Below are 26,745 nucleotides of genomic sequence, written 5' to 3'. Positions count from 1 at the left end.
CTTTGTAAAACTTCTGTGGGCAAATATGTGGTTTTGTGGTAAAACCAAAGGGAACCACTGTATTTGATGCGGCTTCCTGAAATCACCCATCTGCACTTCATAGTGTATTGTATCACCGCTCTGCCTGAGGCGAGGCTCAGTGATACACCTCCTTTCTTGGAGTTGACATGCTTGACAATACCAGGCATGCAGGAGTTATGTTCTATACACAGCTCATGTAGTCCCCCCCCCCCCCACCTTCCTGATGCACTCTTTCCTTTTTGTTCACTTTGTCGGATGATTTCAGGAGAAGGTCAGCAGGGAGGGACTTCAGGAATCCGGCCTCATTGAAAAATGTCCTTTCATGACTTGAAAAGGAAAGGAAGAGGAAGAGGCTTTGGAGCCTGCAGGCACGAAGATCAAGGTGTTAAGACCCAAAGAGGTGTTACACCTCCAAACTCCAGATTAAAGGGAAGTTTCACAGCTGCATACGCCTTGCTTGTGATGAATGTGCGCAAGTGCTGCATGAGTTTTGTGCAAAAGCCCCAAATCTGAATATTTAAAATAAAATACCCCCTTTATATAAATCAAAGCAAAACATCAGAGCTTTGAGTTATAACAGCACTGATGCTTGATAAAGTATGTCCCTGCCTCACTGCAAGGCTCCTCTCAGAACCATCGTCCATTGAAATTTCTCTCCTTCAGTTCAGTCCATGAATGAGGCATTCTGCATATCCATGGCGACCACAGTGCAGACTCTCAGGAGTTTGCATAGAAATGAGAAGTAAGAATGAAAGAGACGAGGGCCAGGACACACACACACACACACACACACACACACACACACACACACACACACACACACACACACACACACACGCTCTCTTTCTGTCTCTGCAGTGTGCCAGAAAGCACAAACATTCCCACGTGATGATGGAGCTTGCTCCCTCCCTCGCGGGGCGGACAATAGCGCGCTGGCGCACCTCCACGCGCACACATTCGCAGAGCGGAGTCTAAACTCGGTCAAGACGCAGGTCCGCTTTCGGGCAACTTTTCACCTTTTAAGACGCGTTCAGGGACAAACACTGAGAGGAATACAGCCTCTTTTCAGTCGTCTTCTTGCACACAACGGAGGAGTAAACTATTCATCTTTTTTTCTTCTAATGGGAATGACGTGCGCGCGTGAAACTTTGGCTCACTTTTCTCCTCAGTGATCGTCTGACCCGTTTCGCTCCAAACATGCCGGAGCGAATCAGCATTTCGGACTTTGTGGTCCTGACCAACGAGGATTTGTCTTCGCCGGGGACGTCCAGTTTTCAGTCCAAAATGAGCGACTGTCGGAACACGGTTTCGCTCGTGGAGGAGGTGAGAGAGGTGGAGGGCAGGCGGCGCAGAGAAACATGCACCTTTGTCTGCTGTTTACCTGTCCGTGTAGCGTTCATGTTAGCTGTGGCTCAGGAATAGCCGAACACTCACCTGTAGGCTAGCTTACGCCTCAGCATGACAGCTTTGGGCGTTTTACGGCATCATAAAACAGTCTTTGAGCTTGTTCAACATTGTTTCCAGGTGAGCACAGCTGACCGAGAGAGACTTAGCTCCTAGTTTTGTCATTTCACCCCAAAAACTGGAGCTTATGCTACAGCAACGGGATATATGAGCAGGAGCAATGTGTGTTAATTGTTGTTGTTGTTGTTGTTGTTATAGTGTTGGAGTAACATGTTTCTTCATAGACATGCATGTCCAGTATGCTGAGTTTTGGGGTGACCTGGTGCCCCTGTTAAGACATGGGACTAAGATTCTGGTTCTGGTCTGGAGACTTGGACACTTCAGAAGTGTTTTTACACCATTTTCATGAGACTCTGTCACCCACAACTTATTTAGTGCCGCTTGTTAACGTGTTCTGTGCTGTGCTTGTGCTGGATGTTGGTCCTCATGGTGATCCACTTCAGGTTCAGCAGAAAAGTTAAGGTTACCTGAGGTTACATGAGGTAAAGCAGCACACAGAGAGTGTACTTGTGTGGTGGGAGTCAGGCTGAGATGGGACACAAACTGCACACACACATGGCACAGCAGACGGTGTGTTACACAGGAAGGTTTTGTTTGTAACTGGAAGCGTGCTTGCAAACACGTCTGTGAAGGCCAGTTTGTGCGTTTTGTCTGTTTGAACTGGTGCTTTGGCTGAAGGCCTGTTTGAGAGGTGTGTGTAAGTGTGTGCGTGCCTGTGTGTGTGTTTGTTCGAAATCTGTTCTCCCAAAGCTCCTCAGGCAAAGGAGGAAACACAGTGAGGCTGCCATGAACGCTGCCATTAAATAAATAATCCAAGTATGCACACAAGTTGGTCCTTCCTTGTGTGTCCTCCGTGTGATATAACAGTGCACAGACCAAGATGGAGTTCTGTTTTCAGTTAGCTCTCATTAGTTTGAACCACCATGGATTTGCTGTTACAAATTGAAAACTGAGGATGTTTCTCTATGCACCACTTGGGGAAAGTGATAAATTTCCCTATGCAACAGTTGTTTAACAGCAGTAATTCGGTATTAGGGCTGCAATGATGATTATTTTCATTGTGGAGCAGTCTGTCGATTATTTTCCCGATAAATCAGTTGGTTGTTTGGCCGATAGGATGTCAGAAAATGGTGAAAATGTCAAATGTTGTCAGTGTTTCCTAAAGTGCAGGATGACATCATCAAATGTCTTCTTTTGTCCATAATCCAAAGATGTTCAGTTAAATGTAACAGAGGAGTAAAGAAACCAGAGAATATTCACATTTAAGAAACCAAAGTCAGATAATTCGTTTCCTAAATTTAATAGTTGACAGTTCATCGATCAATCATTTAAGCTCTGCTCAGTATTAAGCAGTAATCCAGTCTATACTCCAGATATCCTGATATATGGCTGATGATCCATTTGATGCATCGCCCAACAAGGTATAGAGCTTTGAATTGTCAGAGAGATGAAAGGTCTTCAATCCTGGCTAGCAACAGACTGCTGAGCCGAGATGGAGACAACAGAGTCCAGGATTTATAAAGAGAATAGTTTTAGACAGCTGTCTGATGTATTTATCCTGGCCTAATGTCCTTATTTATGGCCACAACATAGTGGAAAACACATAGCTGGAATAGCTGCTCTGGGGAGGGACATGCTGGAATCCTACACATGTGCACACAGACGGACAGACAGTCAGACAGAGACAGGCAGGCAGGCAGGCAGAGGCACACACAGATGTAAAGCCAACAGTCCCTTTATAGATAGATCTTTGGATTATTATGTTTAGTCTGCTCAGCTGGGACCAGCTTGATTAATGGCTAGGCCAGTGTGTGGGTATGTGTGTGGTTTACGGTGGCAGGCAGGGAGACAGAGACTCCATTTACCGCCACACACTCCACTGCTTGTTACTTATTACTACTAATTAGAGGCAAAGATAGAGACGGAAAGACGGACGGATAAGGGATAGTTTCGTTTGCAATAGCTATGAGCTATAATGGTCTTTATGTAATTATCCATAAAAGTTTTTGAGGATGGTTCTCAAGTTTTCTCCTATGGCTCATGTGTTGATGTTGAAATGAAATACTGCAGGTTTTCCTGCAGCAAAGTATGTCATCATGCCCAGGTAATGCGGCAAATAAGGATCCAATGTCTGCTGCTCTGCTGCCAGCAGTCACACACATACACACGCACACACACCTCAACAGCAGGTGTCCACAACCTCACATAGAGGCACAATGAGGCTCTGTAAAAGACTGCGAATGCTAGTTTTTTCAACATCAGCACACTCACGGGTGGAGCTCATCGCCGTCCAGAAGGGATGTGCATGTTGTTTTTTGTCTGTCTCGACTGAAGGGTGGGTTGACTGTCTGTTTGTGTGTCCGTGTGCCCTGATTTATTCCACAAAGTTCAACAAACACAGTCTGTTTCATTGACCTGCACCAGCTTGTTTCCACTGTTTATCCCCTGTCTGCCAACGAGGGCTGCCCCCGACCAAAGGGTTTCCTCGTCAGCTGGTAGTCTTTAGTTCAAGCCATGGTGGACCATCCGTCAATGATACTCATTTCATTATTTAAATATATATATTTTTTGGGCATCAGATCATTTGAGTTGCAGGGCCATGAGAGAGTGTTGTAAATCACATTAATACGATGCTACATTACAGAGAAATACAAAACCATGCTAATGAGCATTTGCAAGCTGCCTGTTAGCGACAGCGCTAACAGCAAAGGCGATAATGATTCTGAATGTGTAAAAAAATCCCTGCAAGGAAAATGAACCTTTTGTTAATTTAGTTCATCTCACTATCACATCACGCAAGAAGAGTTGTTCAAAACGTGGAGATGATTTCCAACTGCACACAAACCAATGCTCATCAACATGATGGATGATGTATACTTTCAAATTAATCTAACATTTGGTTCCCATACACCCAATCTGCATCTAGCTGATCAATGATAACTTGGTGGACCGTTAGGGGGCAGCCCGACTGCCAGCCATCTTACCAAGCAGAGGAAAGTACAGCAGCAGCAGCAGCAGCAGCAGCAGCAGCAGCAGCAGCAGCAGCAGCAGCAGCGAGCACCTCCCATCTCCAGTCTCCACTAAATCACTTTGCCATTCATTTTCTGCAGAGTCACATTACACAACACCCACACTGCCTTTTAATTAGTGAACCAACACTCAGGGAGTGGACTTGACCAGGAAGGACTGGGGTGCGTAAACAAGACACCATCTAACAAGGCAGAGTCTCTGTTAGTCCAGATTACTGCCTCATTAAAACTATTTCTGGTGGCACTCACTGTAGGTGGAGTGCAGCATGTCTAGCTCGGTGAAACAAGTGGCCTGTGTGAAGAGAATAAACAGGATGTAGTTTCAAACTTTGCTGTCGCTTTGGAAGAGATTTATTACCCAAAGACAATCAAGCCTGTTTGTATTGTGTCTGCATCATGTGTCATGTTTACGGGAAGTCTTGTTTTCCTGCAGAAAAGCCCAGTCTGGTCTCCATGTGAGAAAGTGTTGTTTAAGCCTGGAAAGTGACAGCCAGTCAGACACGTGACATAAATGCAGTGGCGTCATTCGGGGTTGTACATGACAACACAACAGTGCTTTGCTGTCGAATGCTGACTCACCTGTTCACCTTAGTCACGCATCGTGAGAAAATTAAGCACGACTGAGCGCAGACATGCACACCTGCTGTAAACCTGTAGAGTAAAACAAACACAAGTCAAACATCAGTGTAGCTTAGTGATAATTACTAACGTCTGTGAAAGATTGTAATCTCTAATCTGCATGTTGTAGAGAGCGAAGCCTTGGTTTGGTGATAAGAGAATATATTTGTCAGCAATATGAACTTTTCCTGTAATGCTGATGCGTTAATCCCCCAAATATCCCTTAGTGTATAATTAGGCCAATTCAGGCAATGGTGCAAATCAACAAACTGCATATTACTGTATGGCAATATTGGATTTAATGTATTTTGCATCTGTTTGTTAAAGTCTTGCTTAAACTTTGTTATTTAATTCACCAGATAAGGCAAAACAGACAGTCTCTGAAACAGATTACCAGAAAATGTATTACAAAATATATTGATTGCTGATATGAACAAGACAATAAGACATTGTCAAGTGCAAACATCTTTTATTTTGATGTTTAATTTCACACACTCGTATTTGTCTCACTGTTCTGTTGCAGTCTCTGGAGGTGGACCACACGACTCTACAGAGGATGAGGAAGATGATCAAAACTATACACACATCTGGGCTCTGTAAGTGTCACATGATGTCATCTCAGTCACACAATTCATCACTATGTTTAGGAAACAATCCTCAAGACTCACTTAGTAGCTATTTCCTTTCAAATGTTGGCTGTTATGATTTCATCCACTGCACTCTGAGGGCTACTTATCCATGTTGGCTTGAGGTTATGCATGAAAGGTCATTCATGAGCTAGCAAATAATAATTTGGCAGAACAATTTCAACTCAAGGTCAACTAAGTGGCTCTTCTAGAGATTTCATCAGCACACGGAAAAGGTGATGAAGAAGAAAGCACCACAAAGAAAACACAGCAAGTTGGCCTTGAGTTGGGATTGTTTTGTCAAACTGCCATTTACCAAGTCAAGAATGAACTTTAACTTGTGATATTGTACAAAGGTTGTAATGTATTAACACAACACTACAACTTTTGACAACATCCATGAAGAAATCCACAAATGACGCATGCCTGCTTACATTTAGATTGAGATAGCGGTCAGCCTCTGTTATGGCAGGATTCAGTCTATAGGGGAGGATCATCATCATTCATTGTACAAGCCTGCTTGAGATGACTTCATCAAGCTCATGCGGGCAGTAGTGTTTATGAGTGAGGCCCCTTGTTATGGGACCAGGGTGCGTGGGATGTTGGGTGATTGTGTTTATATCCACACAGAGTGTATGGCTCTGTGGTGTGTGTGTGTGTGTGTGTGTGTGTGTGTGTGTGTGTGTGTGTGTGTGTGTGTGTGTGTGTGTGTGTGTGTGTGTGTGTGTGTTAAAGTAAATGGTATGCGCGGTTTCTGTCAGAGCAAGCTGCCATGCAGTGACCCAACAGATCCGCTGGGTCACTAAATGACTGTTTTTGTGAGTGTACGTATGTGTCATGAAAGCCTGCAGTACGTCACCGCGGGTCTGTCAGAAGTGAACATGCATAAGATGTGAGTATTCGCCTCAAAAATGCGCGGGAGAAACTCAGGAACTGCATATCCTGAAGTTGTTTTTCTGTCCCCGCTTCGTAGTTCGAGGCTTCAGCTCATAGTTTTTATTTAAAATGAGTCAGATAGCCAGCTGCCCAGAATTAGGCAACCAGATACAGTCAGCAGCAGTACTAAAGCTGCTGAGAAGTGCTCCATCATTCTCCTCCATATGTATTTACTCTACTTCTTTATGTCTTCTTCTGTAGCTAAATAAAATCAGATGGATTAGTTCCAGTAAAAACACAACAGGAGCCCCTCCACCGTGTCATTATGTTGTTGAACCCCTCAGTCCGTCCTGATGCTAATCAACAGTCTGACTCACCATGCATACAGACACAATCGTACGCCCACTCCTCCCCCATGCAGTCTGATTGTCCGTTACTGTGTCACACATGTTAAAAAAACCCCCACACACACATGGTGAGATGTTCTCCTCTTTCGTTCTCTATTCCCATAAATCGCTAAGTACCACTTTTCTGCCAAGATGCTGCGGCCTGTGAGTCTGTGTGTGTCCTGGCAGAGGAGGGAAAGAGTTGAGTTGCCCTGTTGGTATCTGATAGTTAAAGGTCAGCTGTAAAATCATCCTCTGAGCTCCTCTGTGACTCAGCTGTTTGTTGTTTGATAGATGCAGGCTTGTTGTTTGTTATAATACTTTTTATAATGGCTGTGCAGTCACAGCAGCTCAGTTCTCCTTCTCCCCCCCGATCTTGTCTCCTCTGTCCTGCAGTGTGTCTGCATTCTTTCCTTAAATTCATTTTTTTTTCTCTCATCCAAAATCTTTCACTTTTGCTTTTCAGCCAGTTGGTACAGCTGTGTCAGCCTGCCTCCCAATTACAGTCAGTTTACCATTTTATGTTTGTCTAGAAGTGGAAACTGGAGCAGAACAGATGAGCTTACTGTACTCTTTCTGCTTATATCTGCTTTTGTCTGTTTAGTCTGCTTTGGGCGCTTCTCCAGATGTCTGGTCCACGTGTCCCTTTACTGATTCCTTAAATTGTTGCTGCACAACCACCAACAAATGGTTTCATTTTACCTTAAAGTTATAATCCTTAAGATTTCAGTCCTAGTTGATTTGGGTAATGCAGAGAGATACTGCAAGCCACATAATTTTGGGGGCAGCAAAACAAACTAACTTTGTATTAATAAAGAAGTAAGACAATAATTGACCTTTTTTAAGGATTCTGTGAGCAATCATGATCTGATTTTATCCATGAGTCTGCAAACAGGAGGGCTCGGTGAAAGGATTTTGTTACCTCTCTGAGAAGTTGGAAGTTTGCAGCCTGTTGTCTGCAGCTCTTCGCACCTCACTGTGGCTGCTCCTTCTTGTTCCATTACTCCCTGCAATACTTCACTGCTGTCAAAAACTGCTGAAAATGACCATTGTCTTGTTTTGTAGATGCATTTTTTAAGAACGATAGCACATTGTATTTCCTGTGACTCTTTCATAATAAAAGTCAGCTTGTGTTTTGCCTGTTAAATGCTTTTAATGTGAAGCTGCAGAAGTAGGAAATCTTCGACTTGCACTAAGCTGAACTTAATGCAGCATTTTTTTCAGAAATGTAGCCACAGACATCCAGTTCATAGTACTGCAAATATAAATACTACAATACTTTCATGCTTGGCTCAATGGGCATCTCCATTGTGTTACCTCACTCGACAACAATGACTGAACAGACGTTTGTGTTAATGAAAATCTTGGAAATTGGACCCTATTGTTGGGATTTCCTAAAGTCAGCTAAGATGTTTCTATATAACTGTAGTGAACAGATATTTGGTTTTAATTATTCATCAATTTTCCATCTTTGCTGATTGAAAATGATGACTTCCATTGCTTGAACTGGATCTTGTGTTTATTTGATGTCCTCATCTAAACCTTATTTAAAATAGCTGCAGGGTAAAACCTCATTTAGTGTAACATAAACCAAAGTGGTGCCAGTCAGAGCTCAGATTCTTTTCCATCAGCCTTTTTCCACATAAATTCAGCAGACTGCAAGCCAACTAAGGTCATGGCCCTTGGGAAAGTGACCTATAAGCCCCAGAGAAACATGGGTCTCTATATATTTGCCTGGCTCCTGCACCATGATGGGTGGAAACCAGTACTAATTTATCCCACATGCTTGTCTTGTTAAATACTCTTTGTGTAGAAGGATAAGTCTTCTTCAGATTTCCTGCACATGTAGCTCAAGTCTGAGTCACCTTTAACAGTCTATGTCTTTACTCACTTTGTGTGCACGTGTTGTTTTTCAGCCCATGTGGACAACAAGGAGCAGTATATCGAGGTGCTGGAGAACTTGGGGAATAGCCACCTGACCCAGGACAACAACGAAGTCTCCACAGGCTTCCTCAACCTGGCTGTGTTCACCAGAGAGGTCACGGCCCTCTTCAAAAATCTGGTGAGGAAAGAGGAGAAGAGTGTGCAGGAAAAGGGCAAGGGAATGGAGAGGTTTCCTAAAATTAGCTGCCTTCAGTAGAGAGTTAAAACCACACACACACAAAACCTCAGAGACTGAGGGAGGAGGGGTGGAAATAAAGACAAAACTAAAAGAGAAGCTGGGTCATTATTTGGCTCTAAAATACTCAAACAATGATAAAAAGTAGAAGAAAAGAACCTCAAATCTCTCTACACAACATGTTTGGCCTATGTGTGAGTGATAAATGTGTGTGCACCCGCATACGTGCATGAATGCATGAAGGAAAAGGGGGTTTTCAGCAGCTGCACGCTCGCGCTTCTCAACTCCAAAATCTGGGGCAGTCCGGAACCCTCCCACTGATAGTTTCTATGGCAATGATAATTCATCCCAGACCTCCATGTGTGAGTCAACACACACCGTCTCACACACTCCCCCCATGTGTCAATCAAGGCTTCACAGGGGAGACTGGGCCTTACAGATGTGAGGAGGAAGTGGGTCCGAAAGACTAACAGGAGGATGATTTAAGGACTTGTACTACAAAATCAACCTACGTGTGTCCCTTAGCACTGTGTGTGTGTGTGTGTGTGTGATTTTGTGATTGGGCTGCAGCGTGCATACCGCCTTGTGTCATGTGTACACGTGTTGACACTTTGGGAGTTGGTATTTCCCCGTGTAAGAACTCGGTGTATCATTCATCAGTTACCTCAGCTTTTGGATGGTAACCAAAACAACCTTACCAGTCACCAGGCCTCTGTGTCAATATATAAAGGTCACCTCTGCAGCCAGCTCGCGGAAGTAGTTGGACATTATTTATGTTAAGGGCCGGGTGCAGCTTGGTTGAGCGGCTGCAGGAACATTTACAGACTGCAAATTTCGACATGGTCAACTGGAGATTTGTGAACTGGAGATGAAGGATAAGGGACGTAGCCGTGCTGCATGCCTTAGTGAAAACGTGACGTATTTCCATTCGGGAATTTGTGCTAATTATATATTACTGTAAAGCTCAACCTGTCGGCGTTATGCTGCTTGCTTTGTGATTCATCCTCCTCAGATTCCCTATAGACTCAGTTCAACTCATTTCCATCCAAACCTCAAATTAATCTCGACTTCCACTTTACACAAACAGTCAGAAAAATCATTGCGTCACGCTCCGACTTGGATCAAAAACATCTTAATGGTGCAGCTTATTGCCCAGTGTTTTCTTTCAGTGAATCACCCGTTCAAAATGACTGACTCACCATGTTTTTGGGTCATCTGCAATCATTCCCAGAAATGTAAGTCCATAGGGAGAGTGTGTAGAACGTGTTTGCTTATTCTGCAAGATAGATAGATAAGAGCCACCTGTAACATTATGTGGACTATTTTTAACCTTTTTACTCCTTTTCTGTGTTCTTTCATGTCTTACAGGTACAAAACCTCAACAACATCATGGCGTTTCCTTTGGAAAATGTGCTGAAGTCAGAACTCCGGGACGGCAGATTAGTGAGTCTAGATTTTATTAAAAATGTATTTGATATTAATAAAACTTGTGGTATGCGCATCATGATGACTTGTTTCAATGTCTTGTTGTAGGACATAGAGACTATACCTACCTGAGGGGAAATCCATCTCTAATATGCCTCACCTCTACGACATTTTGCAGTTTGCAGCAGGCAGCTTGTAGTAATGCGGTCACCTTGAGACATATCCTGAAACTGAACAGCTTAAGAGACAGCACCCACAAACACAGTTCTGATTCAGTTAATTCACACAAAAGCTGCTGAGTCAGGAACTAGTTCAGTTTCTGTGAACCAGATATAAACAGGGCACTCTGATGACTCCATTTATTCACAGTGCTCTGATTTGCAGCTCAGGAATACGGGTGTCTGCATTTGTAGATGTTGACTCCAGTGACCAAAACAACATCGTTATCACAATGTAGAACCAGTGTTACGGTGGATTTCCTCTCTGAGCGCATAATGCGGTCTGTCTGTGTCGTAGACCCAGCTGAGCCTGCTAAGATATTGGATAAGATGAGGCTGTTTATGCAGATTAATACGTAAGACCGAGCTATGTTCCAATACTGAACCGACCTGTCTTGCCCAGTATCTGGCCTTTTGATTTGCCAGCAGACTAGTGAGTAATAACAGGCTAATGCCTCTCTAAGCTCCTGTCACTGCCCTGTGTTTGAAACAGCTGATTTGACAGATAAACATTGCTTCACTGTAACTGCGAAGGAAGGCAAACTGCTACTGAAATCCTGTTCAGCCAGATTGCAGACCAGTTAGCATAACATGAGTAATCACATCTCTGTGCATGAAGTGTCTGACTCCACCCAGATCTACGCATATAATAACCAATACATAAGGCAGTGCTGCTTCCCCTGACTGTATGTCTATTAGCCATGTTATGGAAACACTACTGTCTGACAGTAACATGAAGAGTAACTTCCCTGTGTTGAATTTAGTCTACATGAAAACAGCTTTATTCAATGCAGCCTTTTTTCTTCTTCTTCTTCTCTGCAGGAGCTCAAGAAACAGATGGAGAAGAGTTGGAAGGAGTACGATGTAAAAATGTAATTAACCACACTCTGACACAGACTTTGTTACCTCACATTCAGTTCTTCATCTTCAAGCCTTATTGCTTCACCAAAGAAAAGAAGCCGACACTTGAGGCAGATTTTATTGCCTAAGGAGAATCTCGTTGCACATTTACAGCTCGAGCTCGTCTTTCACTGGATCACAGAAGTTGGTGTAACTGCAAAGGTTAATAGGACAGTAGTTTATCTCCCTTGGCCTTTCTCCATTACATCGCTGTGAAATGAAACTGAGGCTCTGCACTTTGCAGCCATCATTTGATCTCTTTCTGGTGTTAGTGTTTTATAATGTTGTAAGGAGAGTTCAACTCTCCCTTATTGTCTTTCCTCTGACTTCCTCTCACCTCTCTCTCTGAGGAAGGTGAGTTAGCAGAGAAAGACGACCCAGAGAGAAAGAGACAGACAGATAAGAGAATTGTTAAGTACCCATAAGTGTGCACGTAAATGACTCAGGATAACAGTTCTTCTGTCTCACTTCTCCTCTCTTCTTTTTTTTCTTTCCTGCCCTCCCCCCGTCAGAGGGAAGCTAGAGAAGGAGAGGAAGGAGAAGACCAGGCAGCTGGGGCTGATCAGGACAGAGGGATCAGACGGAGGGGAGGACATGGAGAGGGAGAGGAGGACCTTTCAGCTGCAAATGTGTGAGGTGGGGGATTAGTGCCAGTCAAAATACCAGACCCAGACACCTTTCACATACCTGAGGTGGGCTTGATTCAGTTCACATGGGTGGTCCACCTTGTGGATTCCATATTCCATACAAATGCATGGCCAGGCTCAGTCCTTTTTGTGTCTCTCCAGTAATTTCTACGATGGAAGAAGTATGTTTTAGAAAGTCAAACATGAGCTTAATTGCTTGAGTTTCGCAGGCTTGCCGCAGAGCTGGGTCACACACATTAGAAAGTGCAGTTCAAAGGCAGATGAAAGTGCTCCATGACCCACACCTGAAAGCCAAATTAGGGGAAATTCTTGTGAAATGCACTGACGGTGCTGTTACATACAGGTGGTGCAGTCTGAGCTGAGTGTGTTCGTGCACATGTAGCTGGAGAAAACCCTGAGAAACAGTGGGCTGACCCTGACTGAGACCAGCTGTTGAGACAAAGAGGAGAGGCAGGGAAAATGGAATTTCCACTTGTTGCAAGCGGCTCCACCCCTCCGTCTGTCTCTACTGTACATACAACACACACACACACACACACACACACACACACAAACACACACAAATATACACAGAGGAGAAACACTTCGTTGAGACTGTCTGCGGAGACACAGATGGATTCAGACTTTGGTTTAATGGAGCAAAGACAATGCAGTCATTCCTTCCACACGGTGCTGAAACCCCTTACAGCTTTCCCTCGATGCTTTTTCTCTACTTTTTTAAAATATGACTTTAGACTTGGGGCAAGGTGGAAATTATTCACAGTAAAGCCTCCACTGTGTCCCTGTGCTTTCCTGTTTTCCAGTTTCAGTCTGCAAAATTCACCGAATGGCACACGACCTTTGAGACAATATGAATCCGTGTCGTAGAAAGAAAGGAGCCATGCAGTAAAAACAAGCTCAAAACAGAGAAATGGCCGATTCCTTTGATGCCTCACTCGTATTCAGGCTCCATGTTTTTGTGGGTCAGTCCGGCCTTTCCATGGAGAGCTGCTCTATCCTGCCCTGGTTTTAACTCTCTTTGTTTATACTTCCAGTATCTTTTGAAGATCCAAGAGCTCAAAGTGCGTCAGGGCCCCGATCTTCTTCAGAGCCTCATCAAATATTTCCAGGCCCAGCTCAGGTCAGTCTCAGCCGACATCACGTTTCCTTTTTGCCATTTTGTTGTGTGTGTGAAATAAGAAGGAAAAAAGTTTGGACTTTTTCTTGGCTTGAAAAGGCATATGGATTTGATTTGTACCTCAGGGTTTCAGTGAAGGATTTTGTATAATAGTTGAGGTTCTCTGCGTTTCACTTTCCTTTTACCAGCTATTATTACTGTCGTTAACCGTTTACCCGTTTTAATCATACTGAGGGTTTTATGTGGGAACGGAGTTGCTTATACAGCTTCAGCATGTGATGTTTTGGTTGGTGTGAACTCGGATGTTTGGGCTCAAGCACCATCATGACTCAGCATTTGTTCTTTTTCTGATCTCAGTTTCTTTCAGGATGGCCTGAAAGCCGCAGAGAATCTCGCCCCCTTTATTGAGAAGCTCGCTGCGTCTGTTCACACGGTAAATCCACAGAGGCTGTTTCTCTGTCTGCCTGCATCATGTCAGTGTTCAGCCGGGTAAATGTTAGCTATCTGATATCTGCAGACAGGATTGTTATGATTTCCGAAGAATATTTGCTCCTGACTCATGCAGATGTTATCACAAAACACACTCTTTTTTTGTGACTTTCCTTCTTCATTTGTCATCCGTTGCTCAGTCACAACAGCAGGTAAAAGAAGGCACTTACAGTAAAGCTCTCACTGTAAATCACATTGTGTTGTAGAGCCCCTTTCAGCACTTCTCTGTTACTCTTTCACCACAGCCAAAACCTCAGGCTCTACCCCTCCTCTGAACCCACAGGCAGAGACTGTTATTGGAGTCTATTCCCAGAAATGCTTCCCCCCATTTCCAAAAGATGAAACTGACAGCATCCCTCATTTTCATTCCTTCCCTGATGCACACCTTTTGCTCCAACCACTCCAACTGGTTTCCAGTCTGCACACAATTTGCCCTCTTCTCCTTTGCTGGATAGAGCGCTGGAAACAGGCTGTAAACCGTGATACAGGGAACGTTAGAGGTTTTTCTGGTTCTGCATGGGCAGAACACAGACCCGCTCAGACATGCCAGACCTCAAAGAAGGAAATTCAGGCAGAATCTGTGTTATGATTCCCGGGAAAAATGCTGAAATATTTCAGTTAAACCGACTTGTGCTGCATGCAAGACTGGTCACTCTGCTGCTTTAACACAAAATGCACAGCCTCCCAGGACGACACACCCCAGCACTGTGCTCTGTTCTGCATTATAAAGGCCATTACACAAAGCTCTGATGTATTGTCGTTCCACACCCAATTCCTGAAACAAATAAAAAAAACACGCATGTGATCAAGTGAACAGGGGAGAGCACGAAACATGCCGTTCTTCCAACTAATTGCCTTTTTATTGCTGCGATTGAATAAACAGACTTTTATGGCGTTGTGTGTGCTGTAGGTGCGTCTGGACCAGGACGAGGAGGTAAAACAACTCACTCAGTTGAGGGATTCTCTCAGATTACTACTTCAAGTGGAGGGTAAAGAGGTATGCTGGCATCTCTCAGATCTTCAGCTGTCAGTATGTAAACAATGTGTGCTCTGAAAAAGCCAGTGGCAGATGGCTTTGATTGTCAGTTATTACTGTCACATGACTTTGTCTTGCCGCAGTTGTTTTATGTTTCAAATTTTCATGATCTTCAGAGCGGAGTCGAAGCCTTTGATGTAAAGTCAGTGTTTTTATCCCAGGAGTATCTGAACAGGAAGAACTCTGGCAACGGGTACAGCATCCACCAACCACAGGGCAACAAGAAGTATGGGACCGAGAAATCTGGCTTCCTGCTCAAGAAGAGTGACGGGTGTGTAAAAGCGTTAGTTACAGTGTCAGGAAATGTCAGATTACAGGCACTTATAACACAAGTATTGTATTAGAACTGCAACATGCACATTAACATCAGAATATGCTGGAAACTCAAAATACCAAACAGTCACGTCTGATCAAAATTCTCCCTGTGCATATTTTAAGAAGTTATAATGGTTTTAAAGGGATAAACGCTGCTCGCTAACTCTGTCGAGGGGAATAGTGATCAGAGCTGAGTGAGGAGTAAGCAAGTCAGGCACACAGAGAGAGAGAAAGGGGGAAGTCAAACTTTGTCTGCCCCACCTGGTCTTCATTATCGTGAAATGAAGATTCAAGCAGGGGCCCCTCTTGTGGAACTTATTGGCAGACTGGCTAACTGAGCTGATCCAAGTTTTGCATCATGCGAGCGCACACACATGCGCACGCGCAGACACACACACACACACACACACACACACACACACACACACACACACACACACACACACACACACACACACACACACACACACACACACACACACACACACACACAGCTAGATTACAGTGATAAGAATAAGGAGAGGGGATGAGGTTCAGTAGGGTGAATGGGAGACGGGAGGAGAGCAAACTTTCCCTCAGTCACTGACACAAAACAGAACACGTTCTCAGCCATTTTACACGATTCAATCATGATAATGAAACAAGAGTGAAACCTTGTGAACAGCAGTGAGCTGGGCCAGCATGGTGTGTACATCACCATCACTCAATTCAAGGGAACATGTTAACACTGTTATCACTTTAATGCACTGCGCACAAATCATCCGTGTTTTTTCTGTGGACATGTCATCCTGAAGGATCAGGAAAGTGTGGCAGAAGAGGAAGTGTGGAGTGAAATTCGGCTGCCTGACCATTTCCCACAGTACGGTGAGGACACATGGGTCAAACTGTCGCCAAGCAGTCAGATTCTGATCAACTGAGATCTGTCCAAATTCTATAATGAATGTTGAAGTAAGCGCATGTGTGTCTGTTTTCAGATCAATCGACCGCCAGCCAAGTTGAACCTACTGACCTGTCAGGTGCGCCCGAACCCAGAGGACAGGAGGACCTTTGACCTGGTCACTCGTAGGTTCATTCCTAACTTTTGACCCTTAGCACGTTACGCTCCACATATCATTAAAGACTTAAAAGAGTCATCTGCAGTGCAGCTGTGTGGAAACTTGCCTATTTGTTCTTCAATAAGACAAATTGGACACATCTTGTAGTGTAGGATTTGTATGATTTATCTCAAATGTTATGGCCTGAAACAGGTGATTGGTGTGCGTCATGCTTGTTTTATCTGGTTTCGAGTCATGCAACCTTTATTTCTGCTGTCCTGTTAACTTTAAACCCACCTTCACACCCTCTGCTATTGAGCAATTTATTAACGACCATTTCTCCTTCTCCGCAGATAATCGGACGTACCATTTTCAGGCAGAGGACGAGCAGGAATGTGTGATGTAAGTGTTGAAACCGCAGTAGGCTGCATGTTAGCTTCACTGACTTCCTTATCTCTCGTTTTTTTTTCATTGTATAAGCAAGTCGTTACATGCCGCGCACCTTTATTTGAGCTTAGGCCTGCATGGAAAAGAAGCAGTGCAGCGGTAGAAACAGCATTGAACTTACAATGTTGAGGTGTACCAAATCTGATAAAAATAGATACAGATTGTGTAGTAAAGTGGAAGAGTCTGTAATCTGATGATGTATGCACTGAAGAAGTACTGACAGTGAACAAAAAGGCAGAGCAACTAAAGGATTAGGGGAGACAAAGCTGTCCTCTAGGAGCCCCCTGGCCCAGCTGGTGTTGGTTGGAACTTCTCCTTTTAGCCACAGACGGCAAGCAAGAAAACTTTGTTTTGTGATGTTGGGATTGAGGGGAGCACATGTGGGTTTGTGTGTCCCATAGCCTTCCCCTGTGTGTGGGCCACCCGGCAGATTGTTTGATGTGAGTTTAGGGACAGAACGAGATGGAAATGGTTTGCAGAGAAAAGTACCAGAGCTCCAGAAATGAAAGATGTGAGGTTCAGTGTGAGTCTGGGTGGCAGAGGACTCTTGAAACTGAGAAAGTGAGAGTGATGATGGTTTATCGCCAGACAACTGAGCAAAAAACACATGCAAAACACATGCTGGACTGCTTTTGATCTTCTGGGAAGAAGAGCGCAATGATCAGTGCTTTGGTTTCTTGGTGCCTCAAACTGTGTGGTTTCCCCTCCAAGTGAGCTGCTAAGAAATGTGGAAATTAGAGAACAAATTTTGCCTTTCAATTAAACCGTTTCTGTATGTTTGTATGTGCGTGTGTGCTTCAGTTGGGTGTCAGTGCTGCAGAACAGTAAGGAGGAGGCCCTGAACACCGCGCTGGGAGGAGACCAGCTCCACCTCCAGGACAGCGGGCTCCAGGAACTTTCCCGCGCCATCATCGCAGAGCTTCGCCACATGCCCGGCAACGAGGCCTGCGCTGACTGTGGAGCTGCAGGTCAGCCAGTCATTGTTGTTGATAAATGAGGAAATACTTCAGGAGATTAAACAATATTTTCTAACCAGTTTAATTTATTTTATGAGCAGTCAAGCCTGTTTTTATAGACTCAATGTGTTTCTAAGAGTCTCATGACTTTTTTTTTTTTTTTTTTTTGCTCTGTCTCAGATCCAACGTGGCTGTCGACCAACTTGGGCATCCTGACCTGTATAGAGTGCTCTGGCATCCACAGAGAGCTGGGTGTCCACTACTCCAGGATCCAGTCACTCACTCTGGACCTACTGAGCACCTCTGAGCTCCTGGTACTAAACGCACACGTGGAAACACACAAAAAGTCTCGGTGGTTTTACTTTCCTAACTGCCCACATTATGTAAGCGTCTGCCTTTCATTGAAATACTTTAACATCTCATCATTGTGGCTGCATTGTGTGTCACTTCAGTTGGCTGTCAGCATTGGCAACACCAGATTCAATGACATCATGGAGGCGGGCCTTCCAAATGATTCCATCAAACCTTTGCCACAAAGTGACATGTGAGTGCCTGATTTCTTTAAAACTGCTGATGAAGCTGTTTATTATATTTATTGTGTTCTCCATTAATATCTGTTCACTGAACACGCAGGAATGCCAGAAAGGAGTACATTGTGGCGAAGTATGCCGAGCGTCGGTATGTGGTGCGGAGGGAGGAAGCGGATCCCGGCCGGCTGTATGACGCCGTGAAGAGTCGTGACCTGACGTCTCTTCTACAGCTCTACGCCGAGGGAGCGGACCTGGCCAAACCACTCACAGTGTCTGATGGACAGGTACAGATCACTTACAGCCACCTGGGGTTTGACACACCTGCATGGTGGGAGTGCTTGTGATAATCGCACATTGTGACAAATTTAAACTCTAACATCCCCACAGATGTCATGCATTTAGGCTGAATGACATCCTGAAAAGGCTGCTTCTCACTTTCTAACTGTGGCTGAAATGGTTAAAGGTGGAAGCAAATCATCCGGGCGTTAAAGAAATGTTTAGATGTACAGTAAGTAGGAGATGTGTGGATAGTTACAGTATGTAAACTATGTGTTAATTGTCCTCTTGTGTGCACGGTTCATGTGGGTGGGGAGTCGCACGCCCTCCCAGCGCGTCTGGCCTCTAATCCATAATCTTTCCCTCCCCTCATTCTCTCATCGTGTTTTCCCCTCCGCCTCTGCTGTCTCTCTTCAGCGCCTCGTCCTCGCGTCTTTAATCATGCTCTACCATCCTGTCATACACTTCCTGCTCAGCATAAGCAGCGTGTGTGACCCTACTGACTTCACTGTGCGTGCGCGCGCGTTTGTGTGTGTGTGTGTGTGTTAGTGTTTGTGTTGCCTGGCCCTCGTTTATTATTGCAGCTTTTAGGTCAGAGCTCGTGTCTCTTGAGAACAAGCGAGACGAGCTCATTGAATTACGCGGGCACTTTTCCGTCTTTTCCTCTGCCCCTCCTTTTGCACTTCACATAAATAGACGTTTTTACTTTTTAACACACAAATGAGCTGCTGAGTCAACCTCTGATGTTAGCTCCACTGTATCCTAGCAGCATGTCTTTAGACCTGATTGTCAGATACAAAATGCACTAACTTGAACAGTTTTGTACAGATGGATGGCCTCATTTTAGGGTCAGCAGTTTGACCTAATTTGTCCTCCCTTCTTCCTGTTTAAGATGATCAAAGAGACAGCTCTCCATCTTGCTGTGCGTCTAGAGGAACGAAGCTCTCTGGCGCTGGTGGATTTCCTCTGCCAGAACAGGTCAGACACGCATGATTTGTATGTCCTTTGTATGAATAGGATTAAAGGGATAGACGTGGGGTTGTATGAGGTGCTTATCAATAGGTAGTGGATTACCCACAGTAGGTGGCCATCAGCATGCCCCCAGTTTGGAGCAGGAGCATTGGTGTAGGAGGTAAGAAGAAGAAGCAAAAAAAAAAAAAAGGCCTATCCAAAAAAATCAATATAATTAAAGTGTATGCTCCATTCACAATATTTCCTCTGCTTTAGTTTGCCATCAGAAGACCTTTCCAACAAGAACTGAAGTGGTTAATATCTCTCTTTCCAAAGCTACAGTCTAAACCAGACTCCTTTGACAAAAACACTCATTTTACCTCACAGGACGTGGAGGTCGTCTGGTCGATCGCTGCCTCTTCCGTCTCCGTTCAGTTTGTTTGTCTTATTGTGTGACTTCGGTGTTTGAAAGGGTTGGTTAGGATTCACCAAAGTTACACAATAACACAAACAAAGTAACTGACTAAGGAGTCTGGTGGCTTTGGAGAGAGCAATATTAACAGTTTCAGTTCCTGTTGGATAAGGCTGTTTGAAGGCAAAGCAAAGGTAAAACAGTGGAAATATTACAAATGCAGTGCATACATACATAAACTGACGCTGACTTTTTTGTCATTGACCTTTATAATTTTCTATGACTCTACTTTAAATAGAACTAACTAGTCCTTTAACCTCTTGAGTCATTGTTCGGTTTGCTTAGAAAGTTTGCTACAATAATGACAATCTGTCTGTGCCGTATGTTCGCTCTACAGCAACTGTCTGGAGAAGAGAACAGCAGAAGGAAACACAGCTCTTCACTACAGCGTCCTGCATCATAAACCAGAGTCTCTCAAGTTGCTGCTCAAAGCAAAGGCAGCCCTACACACAGGTGCCTTTACCTCTATTGACTCTGCATCTCTTTCACCCAGTGCAATCAGTAAACACTGAAGCCATTTCTTCTTTTACGTCTCCTGAAGTGAACTCTGCGGGAGAGACGGCCCTTGATGTTGCACGGAGGCTGCAGCACACGCAGTGTGTCGAGCTGGTGAGACCCAGTTTTCCTCTTTCGTAATTCATCTTTAAGTTTCAATTCATAAATTTGAAGATCGAACTGTCAGGACCTAAGTTCAACTGAGGAATCGAGTTGCAGCATTAAAATGCCTACCAGAAAGCTAACTCCAGAAACAAAACAAGGCAACTTCCACAACTGGAAATACTACCTTGAAATAACTCCCTGTGCAGCAAAGCTCGGCCAAGGACCCGCTCCCAGGACAAGGAATCTTATCCTCATCAGGCCCCAGTGTGTATCATTTAGAAACTGGTTTTATTTTCTTACCGGCCATCTGCCCTGCCGAATCAGACCTGCCTTGTGTAACATCCTGTTTGATTGTGCACAGCCTCGCTTTACAGGCTTTGTTGTTTAGAGACTGGAAAAGGTTAAACAAGTGAGCAGCTTTACAATTAACCCTGTTTTCCAATTGGCTGAATTTCATTTTGTATGGAGGTTGAAGTGAGATGTGGGCTGCCTCTGGACTGTCCTTCATTGATATCATATAACCCCCTTCGCTTTTTCCTAATTGTTATTCATTTACATTTTTTTCCACTGAACCCAAATTCACCCTGATATGACAGATCGTTGTCAGACAGGAGGGAATTTTCTCTCAGTAGATTTTTCCAAAATTGTGCATATAATTTATAATCCTGCTCTTTAACTGTCCGTTTTTCCCTTTTTATTTCTTCTTTGTATCAGTTTCAAAATATCAAAGAGCTATTCCAAAAACATTAAAATATCTGCACTGAACTGTACCTAAAACCCCCAAACTTCAACTCAAGAACAGCCAAGAAGCGGAACTACTCCAGCAAAGCAGTGGAAATGTAGTTGGCTTGTTCGAGCCAAGTCCACAATTACAGCATCATAGCTGAGTCCTGCTATTATGTGCGTGTGCTGTATGTGTAATGTGGAGATGAGAGTGTTCTGAGTGTTTGTGCTCTGTGTGCATGTTTTAGTTGGAGCTGGCCCAGAGCGGAAAGTTTAACTCTCAGATCCACGTGGAGTTCATGTGGGAGACACAGTCTCAGGAGTTTTATGACAGTGAGGACGACCTGGATGAGAGGGTAAGAAACCAGTCTCATTACTGACTTTGCCTCTCTGCCAAAAAACCCTTCAGAAAGTTTGGAGAAGGACATTGGAGGGGTTTTCCATTGCAGTCTCTGCTCTGCTTGTGAGAAAAAGTCCTTGAGAGAAACTAGAAATGAACGCTGTGATGGTTTCCACTTTCTTCCAGGTGAGCCCATTACCCAAAAACCGCTCTCCTCCGACCTCTAATGGGGGTGGTGGGACTTCCTTTGCCCGCTGGAGTGTGGCTAATAGTGCCAACGGTGGGGCGGGAATCAGGCCTTGTCAGACATATGAGAATCTGGATTTCCTGTACAGAAATCCTCCAACCAACAGCGCCCCCTCTGGAGCATCAGCACCACCACCACTGCCAGTTAAATGCATCCAGAGAGGTGAGTAAGGCTTATCTGTGTTACAAATACTTCACTGCTGTCACCTTTGAAAAGTTCATATTAATTAATCAAGAACAATAACAACATCATGCTGTGTGCCAGTGGGTTCGAATACTTTTGAATGGTTTAACTTGTGTTGTGGGTTTATTACAAAAACAGTGTACAGCAATGTCCGACTTTTCTTGCCCTCCACAGGTCGCTCAGACCCCCAGATTTCAGTCACAACGCAGGAAGGCAACCCCATTCCACGTCGCTGCTCTAACCCAGCCTCCCAATCCTCCAGTCCCCAGACTCAGGCCAGACATAGCTCACCTTCACCAAACCCAGAACACCAAGGCCAAGTGGGGAGACCACCTAGGTCTCCACATGGACACGGAGGTCTGCTCAGGGGACAGAAGCAGATGTGGGACGGCCAGCCTGGTGCTAGCTCTGGGTCTCAAAGCAGCGTCACGCCAACGTCCTCTCAGAACCACATAGGGCCTGTTAGGTGAGACAGCTCTGCTACACTGTGCCAACACATTTCTGTCAGGTGTAAAGAAGGCCTCAAATTTAAATATCAATACTTCCTAAAACTGTTTAGGACAGTCTTTAATGTCATGCAGATGAAAATTATTATCCACCTGTCCTCAGCTGTGATGTGTTCGTAAACAACTGCATATGACAGAGGCCTCGTCCAATCTGGCTTATTTCATGTGACTTCTCCACCCTCCAGCTCGGAGAAGACCACATCGTATCGTCGGACCAGCAGTGGAGGAGGCAACCAGGGGAAGTGCGGCGTGCTGTCTCCAAGCTGTGTGGGAAGCCAGGAAGAGCTGTACTGCAGCTTAGTGGGGAATAGTCCCGGCCTCACCGCAGCCCCTGCTCCAGCACCGTCATCCTCACCTACCGTGACATGTGCCCCACGACCCCGCAGGAACGCTATGGTACAATCACATTGAAATCTCCTTCTATTATATTCAGCTGATTGCTTCACATCACAAGCTTCTATTCCACTGGACTTTTCTGTTTCTGTGGAGAGTCAGAAAAGGCCGGTGAGATTTCACAGTCAGTCTAAATTTGCTGGTGGCACACTGTAAAAGATATCATGTCTCCTCCAGGTTTCTGGCAGCAGGCCTCATCAGAAGCGTGTCAAGGCTTTAGTGGATTGCAGGGCGGTCAGTTCTGAGCAGCTCGCCTTTTTTAAAGATGAGATCATTGTGGTCACGGCTGCTAATGACACCCACTGGTGGGTAAGTGCAACTGCAACCTCTTGATTCATCACGGTGCCTTTTCAGTTCGTCTTCTGGGTAGCAATGTGAAATACATTTATCTCTGTGATCACATCGTAAATATCACATCACTGTTTTTCCTGACAGGTTGGTCACATAGAGGGGGACCCATGCAGGAATGGGACCTTTCCTGTCAACTATGTACACAAACTGACAGACTGAGGAGACGTGGAAGTACTGTATGGTAACTTAGCAGAGGAACTGAACCAGCACGGGATGCTTACTGGAAAGTTATCGTCACCACACAGTGGATTTTATCTACAGGAGAGGACAGTGTTGTTCTCCTGGGTCCAGCTCAAACCAGAATATTTCCACATGAGGACATGCAAGCCAAAGGATGCCTGAGGATATAGACAGCACTGTTTAAGGGATTTATACCCTTTAACATTTACTCATCCTGGAAAGCAACAAGGGAACTGAAGGCTTTCACAACCACATAAAACCTCTCATTCCAAGGACGCTATTTCCTCCCCTGTTGGTCTATCCTTGGTTTTTGAACTGCATCGTGTTTCTCCGCTTGTCTAAAACCAAGAACCACTATTAATAGGTACAAGTGTATTTGTGGTTGAGGAAGAAACTGCTCTAATGTCCATTTAGCCATTATATTGACAACGTTTAAGGCAAAACTTACCTGCAGGGCCTCCCCCTTAAAGGCACTTTAAGCTCCTCTTCTAAAGAGTTGGCAGAGCTGTAAATGTGTACCTAACCAGCTGTTGAAGAGGGATGTAGCTGCTTTTTGTTGTGAACGGAAACTGTCTAGTCTTTTAAATCACAGTACACTGAGAGTTGGATTGAGGTTCAAACCTGCTCAGTGTCTGTTGCAGCCTGCCCTGGGACTCTCAAAGGGGCTTTGTGCCTGCCAGCCTGTCTGCAACAAAGCGGCAGGCGTCTGGGCTGCCCGAGGAGAGATCTGAAACTTTAGCTCAGCCATCTTGGCTCTGGGCACAGCTCAGTGGCTGCAAGGAGAGCAGAGGATCCAGTTTCTTCTGGCTCCAAGCATCTGTCTCTGGAGAACCTGGAATAATGACGGTGTGTGTTGTAAAGCAAAAAAAAGGAAAAGACTCTGTTGTACCAGGAAATGGCTCTTAAAGAGAGCTTGTTAGTAACAGCACCCCACTGCAGTAATTTGTTCAGTGAACACACACAATTGCTGTGGACAGGTGTGTTGCACCAGATATACACAAGCACACTTGCACTTACTTCACACACGGAGTAGCTTCCAGGATTTACTGTAGGATCCTGTAGGGAAAAGAGGAGGTGTAACTGTTCTACTTTTTATACTAAAACCCACATTTCACAGCTATTACACGCCATTTCTTGTGTATAAATGTCTCAACATGTCCACTTATGTACAGTATATATATCACCTGTTTTCTCATCTGTCGCATTATAAAGGATTATATCATTACAGATACTTCATGTTGGTAAGTTGATGTCCTCTGATTTGTTGTCGTGTGCCCACTGTTCTGTTTCGTTAGATGTCTAAATGGCTGCCAGGGAGAGAAAAGAAGAGGAACAGACACATTTGCATAATCAGTATTCAGTCTCACCAAAGTGAAAACAGACAGTGATGGGTAAAGGCAGCAGGAAGCAGGTGTTCACTTCCTTTAATCATTCCTGAGTTTAAACAAACAGGCACAGAGTCTGTTCGCTTTGTTACGACACTGATGATTAAGCAAACAAATCAAGAGACAGGCGTGTTATCAGATAATTGTGGGGCGGTGGATGACTGTAAGTAGGAACTGTGTCAACAGTAAATTAACTCATCAGTCAGTATATTTGTAACATACACAGAAAACTCTTTAAGTGCCATACAGTTTTTTAAAGTAGAAATGATGTGATATTTCTGTGTGAGTCGAGTGCATTAATGTAGCATAACTGTAAAGGCTTTAGTGACTTTCTGCACACCTGTTCTGTACAATATGTAGAAAAATACAACTGGATGAATGTCTGTTTTGGATGCATCAAAATTTTATTACACCTGCCGAAGTGTTTATCAGAAGTCCAATAATTCAAAATCCATAGACTCAAATTCATTTAGGACTTACAAAAAAAAATAATCAGAAGATGATTAATTGATTTAGAACCAATGTATTTTTTGCTTTTATGCTCTGGCTTGTAATATCCTCCCAGTGTATTCCTTCCATATGTTCACAAAGAGACCCATTACCTGTTTAAATTCTACACAAAAATGTGAGTGTGAATAAGGCATTTCTGAAAAAAAGATTATTAATCTCAGTGAAGTAACCCCCGACATAAATAAGAGATCCAAATGGAACCCAGCCCCCGAAATCTTTCTACCCTGTATGCCTTCCTAAAGCTAAATCTCTCTCCATCCATCTTTCCTTGGCATGTTTCCCCACCGCTCTCTGTCCTTGCAGCCTCATTTTGTCTCCGTCCGGACGTTACTTAGCCCTGATCCAGGATGATGAAACACCAACCTGTCACTTACGTAACCGGCCACCTCGCTAACAGCCAGGATGTGAATGCCACCGCTTATTCTGCTCTGCCAACTGAGTAGCCCATAGACACACCCATTTCCCACCATTAGGCCTGTCTCTTTGTCCTAATGCATGCAGCGAGCACTTCCAGTGCTAACACACACAGTGGAGTAATGCTCTCATCCACTTTATGTTTATTTATACACACACAAACAGGACACACATATAATTTAATGTAATATACACTCTGTGGAATATCATAGTAATCCATGAAATGCAGAATAAAGCCTGCACTAATCTCTGGATTTATATGGTTCAAGTGTGGCTTGACTCTTTTATTAGCACGTCAAGTTTGTATGCATCAGCGTCTATAATCCCAGAAAATAAAATATAATAGAGGATGTTCTAACTTTCTAATACCCTAGATGGTCAGATCCGCCTGTCTGAAAGCCATCTACATGGATAATGCCTTTCATTAAGTGAGCAGCAGCAGAAACATCGGCTTAATGTAACTTCACAAATCCTGGCTTGCAATAATGAGTACTTCGAAGTCGGATGCATTTCCAGTAACTGTGTTTTCCGTCAGAAAACAGGGTTATCTAACCTCCATTTAACCAAATAATCAGCAGAGAGGAGGCTCTGATGAACAAGCAAATGACTCGGTCTCACTGTATGGCTGCATGTAGCATTTTCACAGTTTGTCTCTGTTTCGCCTGCAGCATCTTGTTACATCTGAGAGCAGCTTGCTGCTGATCCACTGCTGCAAGGTGACCCCATTTATTTCCTAGACTCCCCACGCAATTTCAAAGCATTTAATATTTAGAGATCCCACCTGAAACACTTCATGTTAGCGCTTTCCAGCAGAATCCCAAAGAGAGACTGCAGCCTGTTTAGGATTTAGGATAAGAGACATGAAAGAAGAAACCAACATTTGAGTCATTTAGTCCATTTATTCTAATAATTCAGTCTATCTTACAAAACCTGATAATGCTTAAAATGAAATCTATTAACA

The 26,745-nt window shown here is 44.2% G+C and overlaps 1 protein-coding gene across 3 annotated transcripts; it reads left to right on the top strand.

Annotated features, from left to right (window-relative positions):
- Positions 1 to 947: 947 nt before the first annotated feature.
- asap3 (ArfGAP with SH3 domain, ankyrin repeat and PH domain 3) lies at positions 948 to 25,243 on the top strand. 3 transcript variants are annotated; one of them, XM_070979878.1, is made up of 26 exons: positions 948 to 1,344; positions 5,656 to 5,728; positions 8,937 to 9,082; positions 10,508 to 10,582; positions 11,605 to 11,654; positions 12,195 to 12,318; positions 13,364 to 13,449; positions 13,804 to 13,879; positions 14,846 to 14,932; positions 15,133 to 15,242; positions 16,081 to 16,150; positions 16,261 to 16,348; positions 16,674 to 16,722; positions 17,569 to 17,735; positions 17,904 to 18,037; positions 18,176 to 18,267; positions 18,357 to 18,537; positions 19,422 to 19,507; positions 20,290 to 20,405; positions 20,494 to 20,561; positions 21,524 to 21,631; positions 21,802 to 22,024; positions 22,220 to 22,511; positions 22,737 to 22,947; positions 23,122 to 23,253; positions 23,380 to 25,243. In XM_070979878.1, exons 1-26 carry the CDS (start codon positions 1,219 to 1,221, stop codon positions 23,452 to 23,454), a joined length of 3,045 nt encoding a protein of 1,014 aa, XP_070835979.1. In that variant the 5' UTR covers positions 948 to 1,218; the 3' UTR covers positions 23,455 to 25,243. The 3 variants fall into 3 exon arrangements, with proteins under 3 accessions (XP_070835979.1, XP_070835981.1, XP_070835982.1); XM_070979880.1 differs by having other exon boundaries at positions 1,136 to 1,344; positions 23,122 to 23,249; positions 23,380 to 23,529; XM_070979881.1 differs by lacking the exons at positions 948 to 1,344; positions 5,656 to 5,728; positions 8,937 to 9,082; positions 10,508 to 10,582 and adding an exon at positions 11,120 to 11,138.
- Positions 25,244 to 26,745: the final 1,502 nt, after the last annotated feature.

The sequence above is a fragment of the Chaetodon trifascialis genome, chromosome 14 (assembly GCF_039877785.1).
Source record: "Chaetodon trifascialis isolate fChaTrf1 chromosome 14, fChaTrf1.hap1, whole genome shotgun sequence".
NCBI lineage: Eukaryota > Metazoa > Chordata > Actinopteri > Chaetodontiformes > Chaetodontidae > Chaetodon > Chaetodon trifascialis.
Note: the sequence above shows the minus strand (reverse complement) of the source record. Positions and strands in the feature narration are given on the sequence as shown.

Excerpts from the sequence above, each read along its gene's own strand:
- asap3 (XM_070979878.1), top strand. The coding sequence starts at position 1,219 with ATGCCGGAGCGAATCAGCATTTCGGACTTTGTGGTCCTGACCAACGAG. Across the intron at positions 18,538-19,421 it reads TCACAGTGTCTGATGGACAG|ATGATCAAAGAGACAGCTCT; the intron begins GTACAGATCACT and ends TTCCTGTTTAAG. Across the intron at positions 23,254-23,379 it reads CTAATGACACCCACTGGTGG|GTTGGTCACATAGAGGGGGA; the intron begins GTAAGTGCAACT and ends TTTTCCTGACAG.